This window comes from Aulonocara stuartgranti (genome assembly GCF_965226115.1).
Source record: "Aulonocara stuartgranti genome assembly, chromosome: 1".
Classification (NCBI taxonomy): Eukaryota; Metazoa; Chordata; class Actinopteri; order Cichliformes; family Cichlidae; genus Aulonocara; species Aulonocara stuartgranti.
This window is the reverse complement of record NC_138939.1, coordinates 27,215,645-27,236,443: the sequence shown is the minus strand read 5'-3', so window position 1 is coordinate 27,236,443 and position 20,799 is coordinate 27,215,645. Positions and strand designations below refer to the sequence as shown.

General features: G+C 41.4%; 1 protein-coding gene across 2 annotated transcripts in view; it reads left to right on the top strand.

The window, feature by feature from the left end:
• The window catches only part of pla2r1 (phospholipase A2 receptor 1), a 31,453-nt gene that overhangs the window by 3,036 nt on the left and 7,618 nt on the right, over positions 1-20,799 (top strand). For both annotated transcript variants that reach the window (XM_082532484.1, XM_082532485.1), the window contains 20 exons: positions 2-115; positions 455-601; positions 1,106-1,300; positions 1,402-1,565; positions 1,965-2,075; positions 6,443-6,555; positions 6,655-6,830; positions 6,944-7,152; positions 8,151-8,296; positions 10,086-10,170; positions 10,252-10,387; positions 10,490-10,525; positions 10,826-10,986; positions 12,909-12,973; positions 13,975-14,078; positions 14,163-14,299; positions 17,903-18,020; positions 18,137-18,276; positions 19,045-19,186; positions 19,368-19,603. In XM_082532484.1, the coding sequence (XP_082388610.1) occupies positions 2-115; positions 455-601; positions 1,106-1,300; positions 1,402-1,565; positions 1,965-2,075; positions 6,443-6,555; positions 6,655-6,830; positions 6,944-7,152; positions 8,151-8,296; positions 10,086-10,170; positions 10,252-10,387; positions 10,490-10,525; positions 10,826-10,986; positions 12,909-12,973; positions 13,975-14,078; positions 14,163-14,299; positions 17,903-18,020; positions 18,137-18,276; positions 19,045-19,186; positions 19,368-19,603 (2,735 nt within the window). The remainder of the gene's footprint in view (position 1; positions 116-454; positions 602-1,105; positions 1,301-1,401; positions 1,566-1,964; positions 2,076-6,442; positions 6,556-6,654; positions 6,831-6,943; positions 7,153-8,150; positions 8,297-10,085; positions 10,171-10,251; positions 10,388-10,489; positions 10,526-10,825; positions 10,987-12,908; positions 12,974-13,974; positions 14,079-14,162; positions 14,300-17,902; positions 18,021-18,136; positions 18,277-19,044; positions 19,187-19,367; positions 19,604-20,799) is intronic.

The window sequence follows — 20,799 nt, the reverse complement described above, 5'->3', positions numbered from 1 at the left end:
GATCGAATGGCGAGCGTTGGGGCGATGGTGTGGACCGGGCTGAACCACATTAAGGATGGGCATGGATGGGGGTGGTCTGACGGAGCCCCTCTGTCACTGGTGAATTTCACCACAGGTACTGACTACTGGTTTATCCAGGACCAAGTGAGAGGGAAATTTAAAAAGTACCCCACATTTTCACTAATGAGAATATTAGAAATGCCTCTCCAACAAAGGCAAAAAAGAAGTCATTTTATCATGAAGCATAAAAGACTTATTTTATAAAACCTATGTTATAGAAGTTTCATCTAAAATAGCCTTTTCATCTGATGTACATCGACAGCTCTGTCAGGACTTAAACATCCTTCCATCTTAACACTTTAATGTTTAAATATGTCTAGCTGCAAAACTTTAACTTGTGTAACTGATGAGGAAATAAAGCCAACAAAGCTTTTTTACCATTTGTGCCCGTCAGATCTCCCAGCCAGCCCGCTACAGGACAATAAACAGTGTGGGGTGTACTCAGGATTCGAGGGTCACTGGCAGAGTCTATCCTGTGAATCTGCTCTGCCTTACATCTGCAAGAAGACACCTAACGACACGCGTGGAGCTGAGCCACTAGGTGAGAACATGTTAACGCGCAGGAGACACAAACATATTGGAGACCTCTCTGCATCCTTGGAGGTATCTGTGCTGTGCTGTGCCCTCACATATCTGAACCCCCAAAATCCAGTTTGTTTGAGTTGTGAGGGTAAGACCAGCTGCAGTTCAGCTGGACTCTGGCACATGACTCTATCCATGCCCCGACATGGATCTCAGATGTTTCCACAGCCATAGCTGCATCTGTAAATACTGCTTTTTTAAGTAAGAAATTTAAAAAAAGTATAGGGCAGTGAGAGTGCAAGCCAGGGGAGGAATGTGGACAGGAAACAGTCGTGCTCGAGCTCAGTACAAGGCAGCTGCGTCCAGTGTGAATATGCCCTTAGAACGTGACTGGGCAGCTGCACTGCACCTGGGGGCCGAACCTTTGGCCTTCCTCTGTGTTGCGCTGTTGGCAGCTAGACCAAAAATAATGTCTGCAGCTCTGAATATTCTGGTCTGGCTTATGTCTCCTCTCCCTTTGCAGAGAACTGGCAGTATATCGATACCGAGTGTGCGGATGGCTGGTGGCCTCACAATGGTTTTTGCTACCGAGTGCTGCCAGAAGCAGAAGCGGGAAGCTGGGAGGAGTCTTCTCAGGAATGTCATTCTTACGGGGCAAATCTCACCAGCATCCACTCCTTGTCTGAGGTGGAAATGCTGGTCAACCTCCTGGCTAACTGTAAGGAGTGTTATGCAATCCAGATATTTCGTGCTGTGTTTGTTATCCACCCTAAATGCTAAATTCTGCGGCGTGTGTGTGTGTGTCCTCATATTTGACAGATTCTGGGGGGAGTACAGAGGTGTGGATTGGACTTTGGAAACAGGCGTTATTGCCAGCTGTAGAGTGGTCTGATGGCTCACCAGTAACTCTCACTCTCTGGCACCAGTATCACCCTCTTCATAACCTGACGGATGGAACACTGTGTACCAAAGTGGACAGGAAGGTGGGAAACCCTGTGTTGGTGTAAGAACGCTGCAGTATTTAAATTTCTGATTAAGCTGCCCGTTTAAAAAACAAACAAACATCTAATTAAATGAAATGTTAAATATGCCCACTTCTAGCCTTTTATTATTACCAACAGTTGAACAAAGGATATTTCACCCTAATCTATTACCAGGAAAAGTGCCAATCTCATTTTTCAGTAGCTGAATGCATTTCCATCAGACTCCATTAAAGCAGGTTTTAATGGACTCGTGATTAATAAGCTACAGAAATAGCCGCCAATTTATTCTCTGTCAATTAGCTAATAAATTAACCATCTAATTATGTCAGGGTTAATCACTTTATAATGTTTGAATGCATTCATCACGGAACGCATCATCTTTGAACACATCTTTCACAGAGTGGCAACTGGCTGCTAGCGTCATGTGACGAGCGACTGGCTGCTGTGTGCAGAAGAGAGAGCCAGAATGGCGTTCAGCACCACGGAACCTGGGATGAGGGCTGTCCTGAGGTAGGGAAACAAGAATACCCCCAAACACACACAAGTTCAAATGTGCGATTTCTTTGAGCAAGATATAAGAAGTCATCTTTTGGCAATATGTGAGCTTTAAACTTTGTCACATTATATGACGGCATGACACTAAAACGACCTCCGATAAACATTTACTCGCAGCAGGGCAAAGCTGAGAAATCAAAAGAAACATCTACAAGACTTGGGGTTAGAACTGAATCATTATGGTACTTGTCTTTACTTTCAAACATGAAAGTATTGCTTTTTTACAGAAAAAAATAGCTATATAGTGAACATTGTAAAAATTAATATTAATATGTAATATTTAAGTATTTAGATTTTTTTTCATTCTGATGAGAAACTTGACACTAAAAAAACAACTTATTTCTAGTTTTTCAGGCATATTGTGTGCTGTGTAGCATTAAAATAGCTCCACAGAGATCAGGACTTGCGTTAGAAAGTGCCACATGTCTGCTGTGGTTCAATTTCTGGGCATTCTGCTCCTTCAAATGCACAATTAGCTGACTCATTCAACCTCTGACGTGTTGTCTGGCATGCATGTTGCTCCTTGACTGTGTTCAAAGGAATATCAGACTCCTGAGTCATCAGGGTGCTTCATGCCCTGAAACAGGAGGCCAGAAATTACCCCGATGACACAGTATCAGTGGACATGCTCGAGTAGTCTGTGAATTTTTCTGACAATATTTAAAGAATCAAAACAAACTAGACAGGAAACAGGAGCGACGGGGGGGGGGATGTGGGGGTTTTCTCACCTCTTGTCCAAGCACGCTCACCACATTACACACACACGCACACGCACAGGCGTGTATTCTTGCTGATATGCATATTATTACAGTATTATCATGTTAGAACAGATGTAACAGGTGAGTTTTAGCAGTTATGTCAAAAGGATATTTTATTTAACATAACTGGCTTAAGTGCGATTTTTATAAGGCAGAAATATGATTGTTGAGTGCTTTAATAAATAGAATAGAATAGAATTCAACTTTATTGTCATTGCACATGCACAGGTACAGGGCAACGAAATGCAGTCTGCATCCATCCAGAAGTGCTTTAGCCATGATATAGATATATTACAATATATTAGCAATAATATAGATATGTAAGTATATTACAGAAATGGGTCTATTATGGTATGTAGAATTAAGTTCTACAGTTGTAGAATTAAAAATTATCGTATTATACAGAATGATAAAGACATATCGTTTGACTTATTTATCAGCCAGCATTAGTTACACTATATTGCTAAAAGAAGCAGTCTGCGTGTTGGACCAAAGAATTTATTGTGGACTTCAGGCGGACCAGGAAACCCTTGACCCCTGTTTCAATCCAGGGGTCGATGTGGACATTGTAGAGGACTATAAATACCTCAGATTACACATAGATAATAAACTGGACTGGGTTAAAAACACCACTGCGCTCTACTGGAAGGGCCAGAGTCGTCTCTATTTTCGGAGGCGGCTGAGGTCTTTTAACATCTGTCTGACAATGCTCAGGATTTTTTACAAGTCAGTTGTGGTCAGTGCTGTCCTCTATGCTGGTGCATGCTGGGCCAGCAGGTTGAGGGTTGCAAATGCCAACAGACTCGATAAACTTATCTACAAGGCCAGTAATCTTGTGGGGACGGAGCTAGACTCCCTTAAGGTGGTGTTGGAGATCCGGATGTTGTCCAAGATAAGGACAATGCTGGATAATGCCTCCCACCTTCTCCATGACGTGCTGGCCAGTCACAGGAGAACATTCAGTGAAAGACTGAAATGACCCAAACGACCAAAGAACAACACAGGAAATCAATCCTGCCCATCTAATCCACACTACAGAGTGCAATAGTTACATCCTTTTGCACACGCTCTACAGTAAAATAGCAAATCACAAGTTTTACAGGTTAGAGTAAAATGTCAATCATATATATTTCATCTGTGTGACTGTAACCACATAATTTCATTAGGGATTAATAAAATATTGTGATTCTGATGATTGATGAGAGCAGAGTCAGGCAAAGCATAAACAACTAATCTACAACTTGTAACAATTAAACTAGATTATTTTTAAACTGCTCTGTCGTCTTATCTTAGCAAGGACTCATAAATAGCAACACATAACAAATGGTAGGAAAATCTATTTATGTTTCATGTGTCTGAAAGAAAAAGATATCGGCTGACATATTGTCTTCTTATGTCACCAAATATCTATATCGGTTTTGAAATTAGTCAGTCACCCTATCTATCTCTGAGTGATCAGTGCCACCTTTCAGTTCCTCGAAGGCTACAGACACATTTCAGTTGTTCACTTTTAAATGATTTAGTTTGTAAAACGCCTTCATTTGTGTGCACAAGCTTAATTTTTGGAGATTATAGAGAAAATAGTAACTGTAGCACTATTTGGCTGAAATGATGTTTTCACAGAAGAAGCATCTCAAATTCTGCCTGTGCTGACTGATCTGTTAATAAAATCTTCATTTTTTTTTCTAAACCCTGAATGTATTGTCCGTGTGTAATAACCGTATATGTAACTACAGCAACCGATCGAGCATGATAATTAGAGATTACAGCCTCTGCGGTAAAACCAAAGATCAGTTCCAAGCACCAAAACAATAACTGCAACGTTTTTTCCAGTCTTGTGTTTTGGAAAACCTAATTTTTCTTTTTTTGGTTAACAGTAGCGGCTTCGAGTGTGGTCTTCTGCTGCTGTAGCCCATCTGTTTCAACTTTCTATGATGTGTAGCAAGTACAGAGATGGTCTTCTGCATACTTTGGTTGTAACGAGCGTTTGTTTGAGTTACTTTTGCTTTCTTACCAGCTCAAAGCAGCCTGGGAATTCTCATCTGACCTCTAACATCAACAAAGCATTTTCTCCCAGAAAACTGCTGCTCGCTGGATATTTTCTCTTTTTTCTGGACCGTTCTATGTAAACCATGGAAATGGTTGTGTGGGAAAAAACCCAGCAGATCAGCAGTTTCTGAAATACTCAAACCAGCCCATCTGGCACAAACAACCATGCCACGTTTAAAGTCACTTAAATCACCTTTTCTCTCTACTGTGTTGCTCAGTTTGAATTCTGCAGGTCATTGTGACCATGTCCACAGGACTAAATACACTGAGTTGCATTTAGAGTTTTGCATTAATGAGCAGTTGAGGAGGTTTGTCTAATAAAGTGGAACGGGACTATATGTGTGAAACTGTCATACTTTTACTTACATTACCATAACAGAAAAGTATAGAAAGCCATATTCTGTTGCAGTCTGTACTGAGGTCCTGACCACTCGTGTCTACACGTCAGGGATCATTATTCACTATAAGTAAATAATAGCTGCTGTGCCATGTGCTTAAATATACCTTTCAGCTTTCTGTCTCAGAAAATCCCGTTGCTTTATAAGAGCTGCCTCGATTTAATAAAGACGGGGGAAAAGACTCCTACAAACAGCTGTAGGCAACAACCAAAATGTCAGCTCCTGTTAAGCTTCTGGCTAAACCTGGATTCGAATCAGTGGCATGAGGGGATGATTGTTCAGCCTCATTAATCTAACCTGTTACGGCACCAGGGACATTTCAGCGAGTAATAGATGGAAAGCTGTAGAGCAAAGCACATGAGGCAAAACCCGACAATCTGTAAATAGAAGCACCATGCATATTTACCTCTATCGCTGCTCTTTAAGATAAGATAAGATAAGATAAGATAACCTTTATTAGTCCCACACGTGGGAAATTTGTTTTGTCACAGCAGGAAGTGGACAGTGCAAAAGTTATGACGCAAAAATTAGAATACAATAAGAATAAATACAGTACACAGCTGTACAGAATAGAATAAAATAATATACTATATACAGTAGAATAAAATAGAATAAAAATATACAATAAGATAAAAATAGAATACGAATGCTATATACATCTGAGTAAAAATACAACGATGCCAGAAAAGATTATTGCACTTAGTGTTATTGCACATGTGTGGATGTGTGTGTTTGTTCAGTTAAAGTCTTTGTTGTGGAGTCTGACAGCAGTGGGGAGGAAAGACCTGCGAAATCTCTCCGTCCCACACCGTGGGTGCCGCAGTCTCCCACTGAAGGAGCTGCTCAGTGCTGTCACAGTCTGCTGCATGGGGTGGGAGACGTTGTCCAACAGGGATGACAGCTTAGCCGCCATTCTCCTGTCACTCACCACCTCCACTGGGTCCAGAGGGCATCCTAGAACAGAGCTTTAGATAGTTTATTGAACAGGAGTGCTGAAATGTGAACAATGATGACGAAAGGCAAAACCTGTCTAACCTATAAATCCGATTTTTCTTATTTTGGAGTTAAGCAGTGAGAGAGAGCCTGATAACGGGTGTTTTTGTGGGGGTGGTTTTAGGGCTGGAAGAAGCACGGCCATTCCTGTTACATGGTGACAGGTCAAGAACAGAGCTACGAAGATGCCCTGATGGGGTATTACTGCAAGGGTTCTCTTCTCACTGTGGAAAACAGGTGATTTATCAATTCATTTTTGAATTTGTCATTTTAAGTTTTTACTCACATTTTGCCATTCTTCTTACTTTTCTCCTCTCTTGCTCCACCTGCTGGCAGGTTTGAGCAGGCATTTGTCAACAGTCTGCTGAGTGAAAGTGGGGCCAAAAGTAGCATGTATTACTGGATTGGTCTCAGGGACCAAGACCAGGGGAGGAAGGGAGAGTACAGATGGCTTCATCATAACGGCTCCTCTCTGCCTCTCACCTTCACAAACTGGAATAAGCACCAGCCAGGTAGCCCAGTGTTTGGAAATGTTTGTTTTTTAATTTGACATTAGTAATACAATCGGATTCGTAAACTTTTTCACTCTTTTTTTTAATACTCCTACATCTTCTGCTTTCACTAGTCAGCACCGGTGGCTGTGTCGCTATGTCAGGAGGACCTGCTCTGGGCCGCTGGGAGGTGAAAGACTGCAAGGTTCACAAGGCCTTGGCTGTGTGTAAGCAGAACATCAGGAGCTACCATGATGTTCAGCTGCCAGAGCATCACATTGATGCCTACGCCCCGTGCCCCCCAGGGTGGGAATCAAACTCTGGGCTGCTCCACTGCTTTAAGGTTAGATTATCCTCCTATTTTTTTATAACACTAAACAAATCACCATGCACTCTATCTGATGTGGATATTTGCTTTTTTGTTTTGTTTATCACGCTAAGGATCACTGGGGACGGTGTCCTATCCCATCATGCACTATGCAACAGGCAGGGCTACCTGGGGTCTCACACATTCACACTGACAGGCAATTTATTTTCCTGATTTCCAATTTCAACCAGCTCTACATTTAATAGTTATTTTCATTATCAGTTAAAACGTCTCCTATAGTATCTGTTTACTCCAGTTTACAGCTGCAAGATATTTACTTCAATACAATAGACAGATCCTAAAAGACATTTTAGGGTCTAGAGCTTATTAACTGTCTGTCGCTTGACTAATGAGTCGATCAGCTTACTATCCCAGCTCTGAAAATGCGTCTCAGTGTGTGTTTGTTTGATCAGTACTGCACTCCCACACTGGTTTTATTGAAAACCCATCCCCCGGATGGCTATAATTTTGCTGTTGCCTGCCTTCTATGAACATCTTCTTTGAGCTGTTCCCTTATAAACGAGGGATCGCGGCATATTTGATTTAACACATGTTTACACCACGCTGCCCTTCTGAAGCAATTCACAGCAGGATCAGTGTCCCCCCCACCCCAGTCTCAAACTGGAACCTTTAGGAAGTTAGGCAGATGTGTAAACCACTTGTCTATCCCCGCCATACATCATGATTGCTAATAGGATTGATGTTTTGATATGTTTCCTCTCTTTCTTGTTTATAGAAAAAGGTGTGGAATAGCTGAAAAAATAGTTAAAATGCAGCACATCTTACTATAAAACTGACGCAGCGCTACAAATCAAAAGCGGGATGGAATAAACCATTATTTTTAGACATAACACCCCACTGCCAAATTGTACCCCAGCTATCAGCATGTTTCCGAGCAACGAGCACATAATGGGATACATTTCTGTTCTTTGGACCCTGTAACCCTCAGCTGACTCCAAGTGTTGCTCTTCCAGGTGTTCCACAGTGAGAAAGTCCTGATGAAGCGCTCCTGGGTGGAAGCAGACTTCTTCTGTCAGGCCCTCGGGGCTCAGCTGGCCAGTTTCCAACACTATGAGGAGCAGGTGTTTGTTAAACAGCTCCTCAGTACCATGTTTGAAGGGTTGGTACTCATCAGTACAGGAATGTTATGGGATGATTGAGATGATTTTGTTTTATGTGCTTGGAGGAGTGAATATAGAGTTTAATTATTTGGTTTTGGAGAGCAGATGTCCACCTTTTTTATGGTGTTAGTTTTTTAGTTGTGTGTAGGAGACTTAGATTTGAAAAGTTATTTAACGCAGCAATCTCGATATCAAGAACAAGGACAAGGTGACCGCAGATTCTGAAGTTACATCAGGGCGTCTTCATTTCCAGATAAGACTGATTTAACTCTCTGACGCATATTTCTCAGATTCACGTAAGAAAGACGTCACTCAAATTAGAGATAATTAATCTCAGGATGTCTTTGGGGTCACTTTGACTTTTTTTTTGGTTCATGTTTTCTTAAAAATATGTTTTACATTAAGCTTAAAAAATGTGCAGACACAAGTTGTAAAATGAGTTTCTCATGTAGATCAGAGCAGGCCAGGACTTTGAAGCCCTGAAGTCATACATTTGTCTATTTTTACATGTAAACGGAAAAACAGTCATCAGGTTCTCATGTTTGTTTTGTGGCAGCAGCTCGGAAATATAAACATGAAACAAATGGTCAGCCAATGCAGTGTTGCTAAGGGGGTGGGCTATGACTTCATTTCTAGGTCTTGGGAAAAAAACGAATCAAGGTTTATTTTGTATGACTGCAGAGGATGAAACCAAAAAGAAATTAACACATTCAAGTCCATTTTACAATCTCAGTTTAAAATAGCACACAGCTGTCAATCTGATCATTACAAAAAACATACTTATCTATTTTATATAAATGTTTTTATTGATGTATATAAATGTTCCCCTCACATATTTGTTAGTTTTTCTTACATGAACAGATACAATAATACACACACACACACACACACACACACACACACACACACACACACACACACGCTTATATAAAATTGAGAAAAACAAACAAAACAAAACAAAAACTAAGATATTAATCAGCTGGTAGAACGTTTAATTACTTGCAATAGTTTACGAAGGGGCCCCAGATACGATAAAATTCTCTGTATTTGCCCTTCGCCACAAGGCCTATCTTTTGCAATTTAAAAAATGACATCACATCTCTAAACCAAAAGGAAACTGAAGGTTTCCTTTGAAGATTTCCAAAGGAGTAAGATGCAACGTCTAGCCAAAAGTGATGTAAAGGCTAATATTTTGAAGTGTGTAGGGTCGGTTAGACCAGTGTTGACTGGAAGCCCAAAAACAGCTAGAAAAGGGTCCGTGCAGATTTGGGTCCCAAGAGCCTTGGAAAGAATAACTGACTCCAGAAGCCATGGAGTCTTGGGGACAGAAAGAACATGTGACCTAGGTCACATGGGCTGGCATGACATCTCTCACACTGATCCATCACTTGTGGGTAAATCTCAGAAAGATGAGACTTTGAATAGTAAACCCTGTAGCACTTATCTATTTTGATGTATATATACAGTTTTGTTTTGCACAGCAAAGACTTTGATGGGTTTTGAGGATTTTAACTGAAGATCATTTGTAGACGGAGGATCTTTCACTTCTAGGAGAACTGCCTGGCTCTGTGGCAACAAACTGCACAATCCAAATAAGATGGAAATGATGAGATTAAATCTACAGCTAAATCCAAAATATAAAACAAGGGAAACTGTTTCTCCTCACAAAGGCTAGACAGTCTTCCAAGGGGTGATGGGAGGAAAATCATTGCCGAATATCCGAGTCCTAAAAGGTTAGAAGACCCGTTTATCTGTGGCTGTGTTTGTACTGTGCTTCTCTTTTTTCAGAACAGAGGTTCGTCGGTTCTGGGTGGGTTTAAACAAGAGAGACCCTGAATATGCCGGAGCTTGGGAGTGGTCTGATGGTTCTCCTGTGAGTATACAGAGACATTCACGGAGTGTCCTGGTGACCCATCAACGCTCCGTGGAGTGTTACAGATTTGTCTTTGTGCAGGTGGTGATGTCGTTCATTGATGATAAGAGCGAGGAGGATGACAGGAGGGACTGTGCTGCGTACAGTGACCTGACCAACACGTTCATGCCGCAGCTGTGCGACTCCAAACATGAGTGGATCTGTAAGCTTTCCAGAGGTAAACACGCACAAACACATTCACCTGCACTATCTACACACACATGCTGCTTATACACACATCAGGACTGCATCATTTACCAAACTCTGTTTTACATTGCAGGTGATAAACTGAACAAACCCTACTGGTACACTGAGCGTAAGTAAAGATTGTCTTTAGTTTCAACATTTGGGAACTTCATAGAGGGTTTCCTTTGTGTGTCTACAGTCTGCTGCTGGGTACGACTACATCATTATCATGTGACCTGCTAGATTAAAAAAAAAGTTTTGAGAGAAAGTGCTAACCGACCATTTAATGAGCATAAAATCCAGCTCTGGTAGCAGGCTAAGCCAGAGCCACTTTTTCTATATTTGTGTCATAGCCAGGAGTTTGTCTATATGTAGTCCTATCTTATTACGTGAATTTGTGTCCTGTTTCTGTGCTTGTCCTCGGCCACAGAGAGCGAGCCCTGGGTGTTTTACCGTGGAGCTGAGTACCTGCTGGCCAAGCAGCCCTTTGACTGGCAAGCTGTCTCTCTGGCATGTCAGATGATGGGAGCCTATCTGCTGTCCATTCACTCCAAAGAGGAGCTCAACTTTGTCAAGGAACGCTTGCGGCGGGTCTGTTACTGCCGCTGCTCATAGACATGGATTCTACTTTAAATCTTTAAATTCACAACCTGTTAAATTCAATTCAATTCAGTTTTGTTTATCTAGCAAAAATCACAAAAACATATTGCAAGATAAAGACCCGACAATAATAAAGATCATCAAATGACCCCCTATGAGCAAGCACTGGGTGACAGTGGGAAGGAAAAACTCACTCAGACAAAACCAGGCTCAGGGAGGGGCGGGGCCATCGCAGGCTCGGGGAGAAAGACGGGACAAAATAATGAGATTCCACAGAAATCAGTTTTTATAATCACTTTGAGGTGGTAACAGAATTTATTTCCAGATTACTTGTTAGCATTTTATTTATTAGCATTTGTTTCTAACATTAATTGTATTATAATAGTATTTGATGCAATTAGTTAAAATATTACACAATTTCTTCTTTATTATATTCTAATTCCTACCACTTTAATAATTTAATTTAAATGTAATCAAATGGAAAATTATTCAATAATTTATTGAATACATACATAAATACAGTAAATATATATAAAAAATGTATTTTGATCATTTTAATACTCCTGATGAAGCTCGAATGGGCTAAAAAGTTGATTGTATTAAATTGTTTTTTGTCCCTGCATCACACCTGACCCTCAGTATACATTTTGCATCAGATAATTTTAATTTGACAATTTTTTTTAACAAAGTGGCATCAGCTGTTGTTGTTATTTTTTAATTATTGTTATTAAATTTTATTTATTGAAGTTGCAGGTCTAACATATCCCCACTACAGAACATGAAAGACAGACAGACTGTGTCGCTATTGTTGACTTCCAAACTTTGTTGGGCTTTTATAGCCACAGTAACCAGATAAAATTGAAAGTATTCAGTTAAATAAATCCACAATACATTAATATTGTAAAGCTACAATAAATACACATTAGCTGCAGAGAAACAAAAAAGCAAAACTGTTAGGAAATACAAAAAAAGGAAATACATTTTTATTTTATTTTGATGATTATGATGCTTTAGTATAATTAATTAAAATGGCTGCAGCTCTAAATGTGCTTTTAGCACTAACCTTTGACCTGAACTGTGAAAGACGTAATATTTGTGACTGGTGTTACTTTATTTCACAGATGGCAGGCCTTAATGGAGAATGCTGATTGTCCATATTTAGATCAGCGATGTGGTATTTCACAGCTACCGTTCACCATGCTCCTAGCATCTCTAGCACTCTCTTGACTTTGGATGAATCTACAAGGAGGCTCCAGGGCTAGATTTTTTTAAACAGTTGAAATGTAATTTAAGAAAACAGAAATGAATGAAACTCAGAGCAAAGTGGTTTATATTTCTTTAAGATGTGTTTTCAATGATTTCTAATGTTAAACACTATTAATTCTCTTAGGATTAATGGTCCAGCTGAGTAATCCTACTTCCTAATTGCAGTGATTTCAGTGAAATCAGGACCTTTTGAGGCATTTTCTTGTTTTCAGAGATCCAGACAAACAAGCCAAATGAATGCGCTTAATCACAGAGGTTTGTCTCCATTGAATGGGCCACTACATCCATTCTTCAAACAGTTTACGCACACACTGATTGTACAAGCATGAACACAATGGATTTCCTGACTCGAGTGTTTACAGACGCATAGAGACAAGCTAAAATGCGCCTCATATGTGGACCCTTTAATGCTCGAGCGCTCCCAAAAAGCCTTTTGGATCGGACTAAAGAAGTCTCTTGTGGCGTCGAGGCTTGTGAGAGGATAATGAGAACAAAACAAGGCAGTGAAAGAGGCCAAGAACAGACTAAGCAGGGTGCCTGAAAGGCCCCTCATGTCAGGAGCTCTGAAAAGCCAATCTTCCGGCCTGGTGAAGGATGGCTCGCAAGTTTTCTTTGTCATTTATTTTCTGTTTACTGTGTCTCTTCAGCTCTCGCTGGGCCCGACTGAGTGGTGGATTGGCCTGTCCATTGGTCCGCCTGGACAGGAGGTCAGGTGTGTGGGGATTTTTTTTTGGAGCTTGTATCCCGTTTCTGTTACTGTGAGTGAAAAAATGCTGATGTTATTTTATGAATGTCAGACGTGATTTATAAAATGCAGGTCTTTCGAAGGCCTGTGCGTAAAGGTGTGGTGTTCTGTTTCAGTTTGTGAAACTTGTAAAAGCGAGCAAGAGGAAATGAACTCACGCTGCAAACTATTGCAGATTTGGTGAAATGGGCCTTACATGACTAAGGAAAAGCAGCATAAACAACTGGCCTTTAAAGTGGGGGGAGGGACATAAAGTGGGTGAAAGACAGTGGAAAAAACAGAAAAAAGCTCATTTTTTTAAAATAAAAAAACTTAAACAGAAGTTGGAAAAAGTCACAAAATTGCAAAATATTTCAAACGTTAATAAATTAGAATTGTGAATAAAATTTAAAGCTAATCTTCACTGTCCATCACTTAAGTCTCTACTTAAACTACTTCTAGTCACTTACATAAAGTGACTAGAATAGCTGCAGTGAAATCATCTGTGTGGTCTCATGAGGAGACAGTAACATAAAGAACACGTTTCCATCAGTAACAACATCATCTCTTTAAGTTGATGTTTTGACGTGGAGAAAATCACTGCGTTCGTACCTCAATACTGCATTTTCTTTTTCTAATTTTGGGTTACAATTTGTCCAACATTTACATGGAAACATGACCGATATCGAGGCTCACAGCTGCAGCTTCAGGCGTTTGAGGTACGGTGGCTCACAGCACAGTTTGTAATGGGCAAATCTACTCCAGTTCACTTGTATGAGCATGACTGCATTTACATATTGGCCAGCAGTTGTTAATGTTAGCTTTAAAGCCAATTATATTAAGTATGAAAACAGCAGCAGTGAAACCCTGTCAGTCACAGGTAATGAGGTGGAGGTTAGTGCCAATGAAAAATGGGGTTATTAAGGTGAGAGCACTCAGGCGTGTAACAATCCTCATTAACAAATTTTTTTTCATGTATTCATTTGCAGGTGGAGTGACAAGACTACAGTAGACTTTCAGAAATTTGATGAAGTGGCTGTTGGCGATGATCTTCGGAGAAGAAGGGCGTGTGTCACCATGTCTTCTTCGTCAGGTAAGCGCGTGCACATGGAAACGCTCGCCCTCGTTTGCGTGTATTACCCTATGCCAGCGCTGAGATCTGCTCTGCACGTTGCAGGGAAGTGGGCACTGAGCAGATGCAGTGATCTCCATGGATACGTGTGCAAGAGAGAAACTGTATCTGTGGTGGAGACCCCCCGGGAACCGCACTACATTGGACGATGCCCGGAGAAATGGCTATACTTTGGACACAAGGTTCAGATAAACGCTTGTTGTCTGTGAAGGTTCTCAGTCATCCAGGTCATCGTAGTCTAAGGAGCTTGGAAAGAAAAGCGTCTGGACTTCTTTAAGTTGCTTGAAGACGTTTCCCTTCTCATCTGAGAAGCTTCTTCAGGTCTAAGAGTCAAATGGTGGAGAGTCCCAGATTTAAACCCAGTGGGAGTGACCCCCCAAAGAGGGACAAAGGATCCCCTGATGATCCTCTACCTAATCACATGAGCCAAGGTGTGAAAACGGGTGTGGGTCACAATCAGCCATGGTGTCGGGTGAGCTCATTGTGAAACCTGGCCCCACCCTATCATGTGATTTCCTGAGGTCAGATTGCCCAGGGCGTGAGTGGGCGTTAGCAACACGCTCAGACAAAAACTGGTTCACCCAAAAGACAAAACTCCAAAACATAAACTTAACAATGTGGTGTATGCTGTACAGTGCAGCGAGGAATGCCCAGACCTCTACATTGGAGAGACCAAACAGCCACTTCACAAGCGCATGGCACAACATAGAAGAGCCATCTCCACAGGACAAGACTCAGCAGTTCATCTGCATCTAAAGGACAAAGGTCACTCTTTCGAGGATGCCAATGTTCACATTTTGGACAGAGAGGACAGATGGTTTGAAAGAGGAGTGAAAGAAGCCATCTATGTCCACTGTGAGCGACCATCTTTGAACAGAGGCGGTGGTTTACGACACCAACTCTCTGCCATCTATAATCCAGTTTTGAGATCCCTTCCCAGACGCCTTAACACCCACTCACACCCTGGGCCATCTGACCTCAGGAAATCACATGATAGGGTGGGGCCAGGTTTCACAATGAGCTCACCCGAAACCCTGGCTGAAATCTGGGACTCTCCACCCTTTGACTCTTAGAAATGAAGAAGCTTCTCAGATGAGAGGTGAAACGTCTTCAAGCAACTTAAAGAAGTCCAGACGCTTTTCTTTCCAAGCTCCTTATAAACACTTGTTCACACACATGCACGCATATATTCAAATACAGATAATGAGACATTTGCATTAGTCTGTGGTAACTCTCCTAATCTGGTGATTCGTGCAAGGACACTGCAGCTCTCTAAGCTTGTTAAGTTGGCATATCTTTAATAGCAGCAGCTCATAATGTGTGCATATGTGCGCTTTTATTAATGCTGTTGTCAGCAACTAAAATTTTAGATATATATCTATAATACTTTTGTGCAGTGTCATACCTAAAATACATTATATCTTCACGTGCAACATTGTAATTTTTAGTTTATCCCACCAGATGAATTTATGCCACAGTCAATTGCTGCTCCTCATGCTGGTCAGGACTGAATCAAACTTGCACACAGCGATTGCCTAATGCGAGGATATCAGAGCCATTTATATGAGGGACCACACACAGCGGGCTATGATCTTAAGTGGGCCGGACCAGTAAAAATCCCCTTTCTGTCAGTATAAATAACTTTAGCTACATATTTAATCCCTGCAATAGGTCAGTATAAGAAAAAGAAGTGCAATTTCAACCGTTTAACCACATGTTTAAAAAAGCAACCAAAGCAATCTGTCAGCATGACTGTCAGGGCTTCAATTCTTAAAATAAATATTTAAAATTACAGAAAAAACTTCTGGTAGCTCATTGCCCAGACTCTTCTGTTATTATAAAGCTGGAAGTTTTTGTTAATTCACAAAACTTTTCTATTTTATTTATTTATTGTACTGTGGACACATTGTAAAAAAAAAACCCAGAAATATCTATTGTGGATAGATTATATTCAAATATAGATTTATGAAAATACAGTTAAATGTCCAAAGTCTTTTCCCTCCTTCACATTTCCCAAAGATGTCCAGTGGGTTGGGTTGGAGTATTGGCCGATTCTGACCCCCGGGCCTAATGTTTGACACCCATGGCCTTTCACAGCTTTCCCCTTTTCACAAAGGTGAGAAGGTGAATACTTGCAAGATAACTTCCCAAAAACCTGCAGCTGCACTTTAGCCACTTCTCTACAAATGCATTTCGTTTACTAGAAGAGCTCACAGATGCTGGCAGGGATACCAAAACCAAATGTGTGCAAGTATTTCCCACAAGTAGCCTAAACACCCTCGAACACCGAGTAAAAACCGCTACAGCGAACATGAAAGGCAGGAAATAATAGTCGCTCTTTTCAGTAAATCATCTGCTTTGGCAGTTACTGCCTCTCAAAGCAAACCTGCTGTCACCGCCCTAATCACAGAGGAACCGGGCAATCTGCCAGTTCAGTCACCTCAGCAATCTGTAACTGTTCACTGTTAAGTAATATGTACAGTATATCTTATTAATAAACTGTGTTAGGTGTGTAGGAAATAAAATGTTTGCATCTGTTGACAATCTGTGTATTGCACACTACTCGACACTGCTACCACATTATTATTACGAAGAGCAAACTGCGCAAAAGTGGCTCATTTTACCGTCTGTGCTTCCTCTAAATTCCCAGCTGCATTTGGGTTTAAAGTAGGATGTTTGTGTTTCCATTCACTGTTTCTGGACTGTTGTGTTTTTAAAGAGCAGCTTCCCCCCACCCCCCACCCTGACAGCACTCGAGCTGCATCAACCTCACAAGAACCAGCACATGCTCACATGAAGCAATATCAATCGATGATGAATGATTGTTTAAATTGTGGATTTTTTGGCATCATCGAAACGATTATTTTGAAATAAATGCAATAGGAAAAATTCTGGTAAAGACTTGACACAGGATCTGAGAGATGCATCTGACCCTTCAGTTCATCCATCTACTTTTCACTGAAGCTTCAGCAGAAATGTTATCAGTGGAAGGGTGGCTGTCAAGAAGCCATTCCTAAGGAAGGGAAACATGGAGAAAAGGCTGAGGTATGCCAGATTACACAAGAACTGGACTGATGAAGTGAATCCAAATTTCAGTGTTTACACAGAAGATCAGGAGAGGTACAACATCTGTAACATCTGGTGGCATCTGTAAAACACGGTGGAGACTGGACTGGATTTCAGACAGGGATGTTGGGAATGTTGTCAAAATTAATGCAATTATGAAGGCAGAAAAGTAGCGTTGGAGTTTGATCCAACATCTAATGCCATCTGGAAAGTATCTAATTGTTGCCTTTCTTATTTTTTTTGCCTTATATGCTATAATTCCATGTATGTTTATGCATTTAAAAAATTGCTGCAATTATTTCCTACTTTCCTCGAAAACTCCAAAAAAATGAGAGGTGAGAGAGGCTTAAGACTTTTGCACAGTACTAGAAGGGAGAGAAACACGATAATAACAAAGAGACTCAACCTTTTGGTTCATAGTTAATGGGGCTTGAACTCCTTAGTCAGAGAAACCTTAACTGCTTTCAAAATACAACAGAGACGCTGTCATTTCCTCGTGTAACGCGACCAGATTTCTCTCAAATTGAATCAAGAAGCAGAGCTCTTGTTGCTGAAACTTTCCCTTTTTGTTAACCAGTAACATTGTGGTTGCATTACCTCCTCCCTCCTACATGCTTTGACTTCTGTATCTTTGAGTCGTGCACACGCCAAACAACAGTCCTGTCAGTGATCTGGGATTTGCATTCATGTTTTGTGTGTGTGGTTGTGTGTGTTGGCAGTGTCTCCTGCTTCACCTCCCTACCAGTCCAAAAGAGGGAAAGAGTTGGAAAGATGCCCAGTCCATCTGCTCTTCTTTTCAAGGCTCGCTAGTTGCCATAGAAGATGAGATTGAACAAGGTAGAGTCTTAGTGAACTGCACAACCATGCGTCAATGATTCGCTGCACAATCACTGCCTGAGAAGACAAACAGCTTTATTTCCACTTTTTTTCCTGTCATGTCATCATTTCTGTAGCCTTCATCACCATGTTTCTCCAGGGAAGCGCTGTAGGTGTGTGGATTGGGTTGAGAGATGAGGACACCATGAAATGGACCAATGGGAGGCCAGTCAGCTACACCAACTGGTCTCCAGTAGAACCAAAGAACCCTCTCAATGTAAGCTGTAGAAAATACCTGAAGTTCACTTTATTAACTGCTAGAACTGCTAGCATATTCTTAATATATGAGCTTGTGACTGTGTGAATATGTAGGAAGTACCTTGCTTTTTGTCCTGTGAGAGCTTAGTACATCCAAGTTACAGTCATTTTATATTAGATAAGGAGAAATAGCACCTCCCACTGCTGTAAAACTGGCCCTTCCAGTGCAGAGATTTGAAGGAAGGCACAGATGATTTGGGCATGTGCAGAGGAAGGATAGCGGAGAAAGGATGTTGAATATGGAGCTGCCAGCCAATTAGGAAAGGAGGAAAACCACAGAGAAGAGTAATAGATGTAGTGAAAGAAGACGTGTAGACTGCTGGTCTGATAGAGGAGGATGAGGGGAAAGAGTGAGATGATGGCAGCCCTAAAGGGAGCAGCCAGAAGAAGAATACAAAAAAAAGAATAATTCATTAAAGCTGTGCAAAATGTATTCGTTCATCTCATTACTTTGGCTTTAGACACTTGGAGTATGAATAAAGTTGATTTGATTGCAGTTTTTGGGCTCAAGTCGTGACATTTTCATAGTTTAAGTCTAAAATTTTGTTTGACTTTATTAAATATACTAAAGTTATCGTATTAAAGAAAATCAGGTGATTCTGGGGCAGTCAACTGGGAGGTAGTGATTCATTGTTCCTGAAACGAGCTTGTCGTGAACAGAGGTGACACATGCTAATAAATGTGCTATTGTCAGTAGTTCTTTAGTAGTGGTTCTTTATGTTCTCAGGAAGACACGTGGCTCCAAGGATATACTGATGAGCCTCTGTGTACTGTCCTGTCCAACAACCACAACTTCCACCTGACGGGGAAGTGGTACGACGAGAAGTGCAGCGAGAGCGGGTATGGCTTTGTATGTCAGAAACCTCAAGGTAAGGCTCCCTCAGGTTCTCTATCTTTGGTTTTTGGTTTTTTGCTCTGAAGGTTTGGATGGATGGATGGATGGATGGATGGATGGCAAAGCTAATTAGCGATCCATTAGCTGTGTATGAACTAATCCATCATGCTGAACCTTGAGTTCTCCCCACACTCCTCCCTGCTTTCTTGTCACAGATCCATCCAAACGCCCCACCCACTCGTATCACCACCTTCTCCCAGAAATTATTGAGTACAGGAACCGCAACTACAAGGTTGTGACTGGCAACCTGAGCTGGTACGACGCGATGAATAAGTGCAAAGGCCATGATTCTGACCTTGTGAGCGTTACAGATGCCTACCACCAGGCTTTCCTTACTTTCCTTGTCAATAGATTGGGAGCGCCGCACTGGATTGGACTGTACAGTGTAGACGTATGTACCTTCTATCCTCTTATCTGTTATGTACTGTATACAGTGGGGCAAAAAAGTATTTAGTCAGCCACTGATTGTGCAAGTTCCCCCACCTAAAATGATGACAGAGGTCAGTAATTTGCACCAGAGGTACACTTCAACTGTGAGAGACAGAATGTGAAAAAAAAATCCATGAATCCACATGGTAGGATTTGTAAAGAATTTATTCGTAAATTAGGGTGGAAAATAAGTATTTGGTCAATAACACAAATACAACTCAATACTTTGTAACATAACCTTTGTTGGCAATAACAGAGGTCAAACGTTTACTATAGGTCTTTACCAGGTTTGCACACACAGTAGCTGGTATTTTGGCCCATTCCTCCATGCAGATCTTCTCGAGAGCAGTGATGTTTTGGGGCCGAGCAACACGGACTTTCAACTCCCGCCACAGATTTTCTATGGGGTTGAGGTCTGGAGACTGGCTAGGCCACTCCAGGACTTTCAAATGCTTCTTACGGAGCCACTCCTTTGTTGCCCGGGCGGTGTGTTTTGGATCATTGTCATGTTGGAAGACCCAGCCTCGTTTCATCTTCAAAGTTCTCACTGATGGAAGGAGGTTTTGGCTCAAAATCTCACGATACATGGCCCCATTCATTCTGTCCTTAACACGGATCAGTCGTCCTGTCCCCTTGGCAGAAAAACAGCCCCATAGCATGATGTTTCCACCCCCATGCTTCACAGTAGGTATGGTGTTCTTGGGATGCAACTCAGTATTCTTCTTCCTCCAAACACGACGAGTTGAGTTTATACCAAAAAGTTCTACTTTGGTTTCATCTGACCACATGACATTCTCCCAATCCTCTGCTGTATCATCCATGTGCTCTCTGGCAAACTTCAGACGGGCCTGGACATGCACTGGCTTCAGCAGCGGAACACGTCTGGCACTGCGGGATTTGATTCCCTGCCGTTGTAGTGTGTTACTGATGGTGACCTTTGTTACTTTGGTCCCAGCTCTCTGCAGGTCATTCACCAGGTCCCCCCGTGTGGTTCTGGGATCTTTGCTCACCGTTCTCATGATCATTTTGACCCCACGGGATGAGATCTTGCGTGGAGCCCCAGATCGAGGGAGATTATCAGTGGTCTTGTATGTCTTCCATTTTCTGATGATTGCTCCCACAGTTGATTTTTTCACACCAAGCTGCTTGCCTATTGTA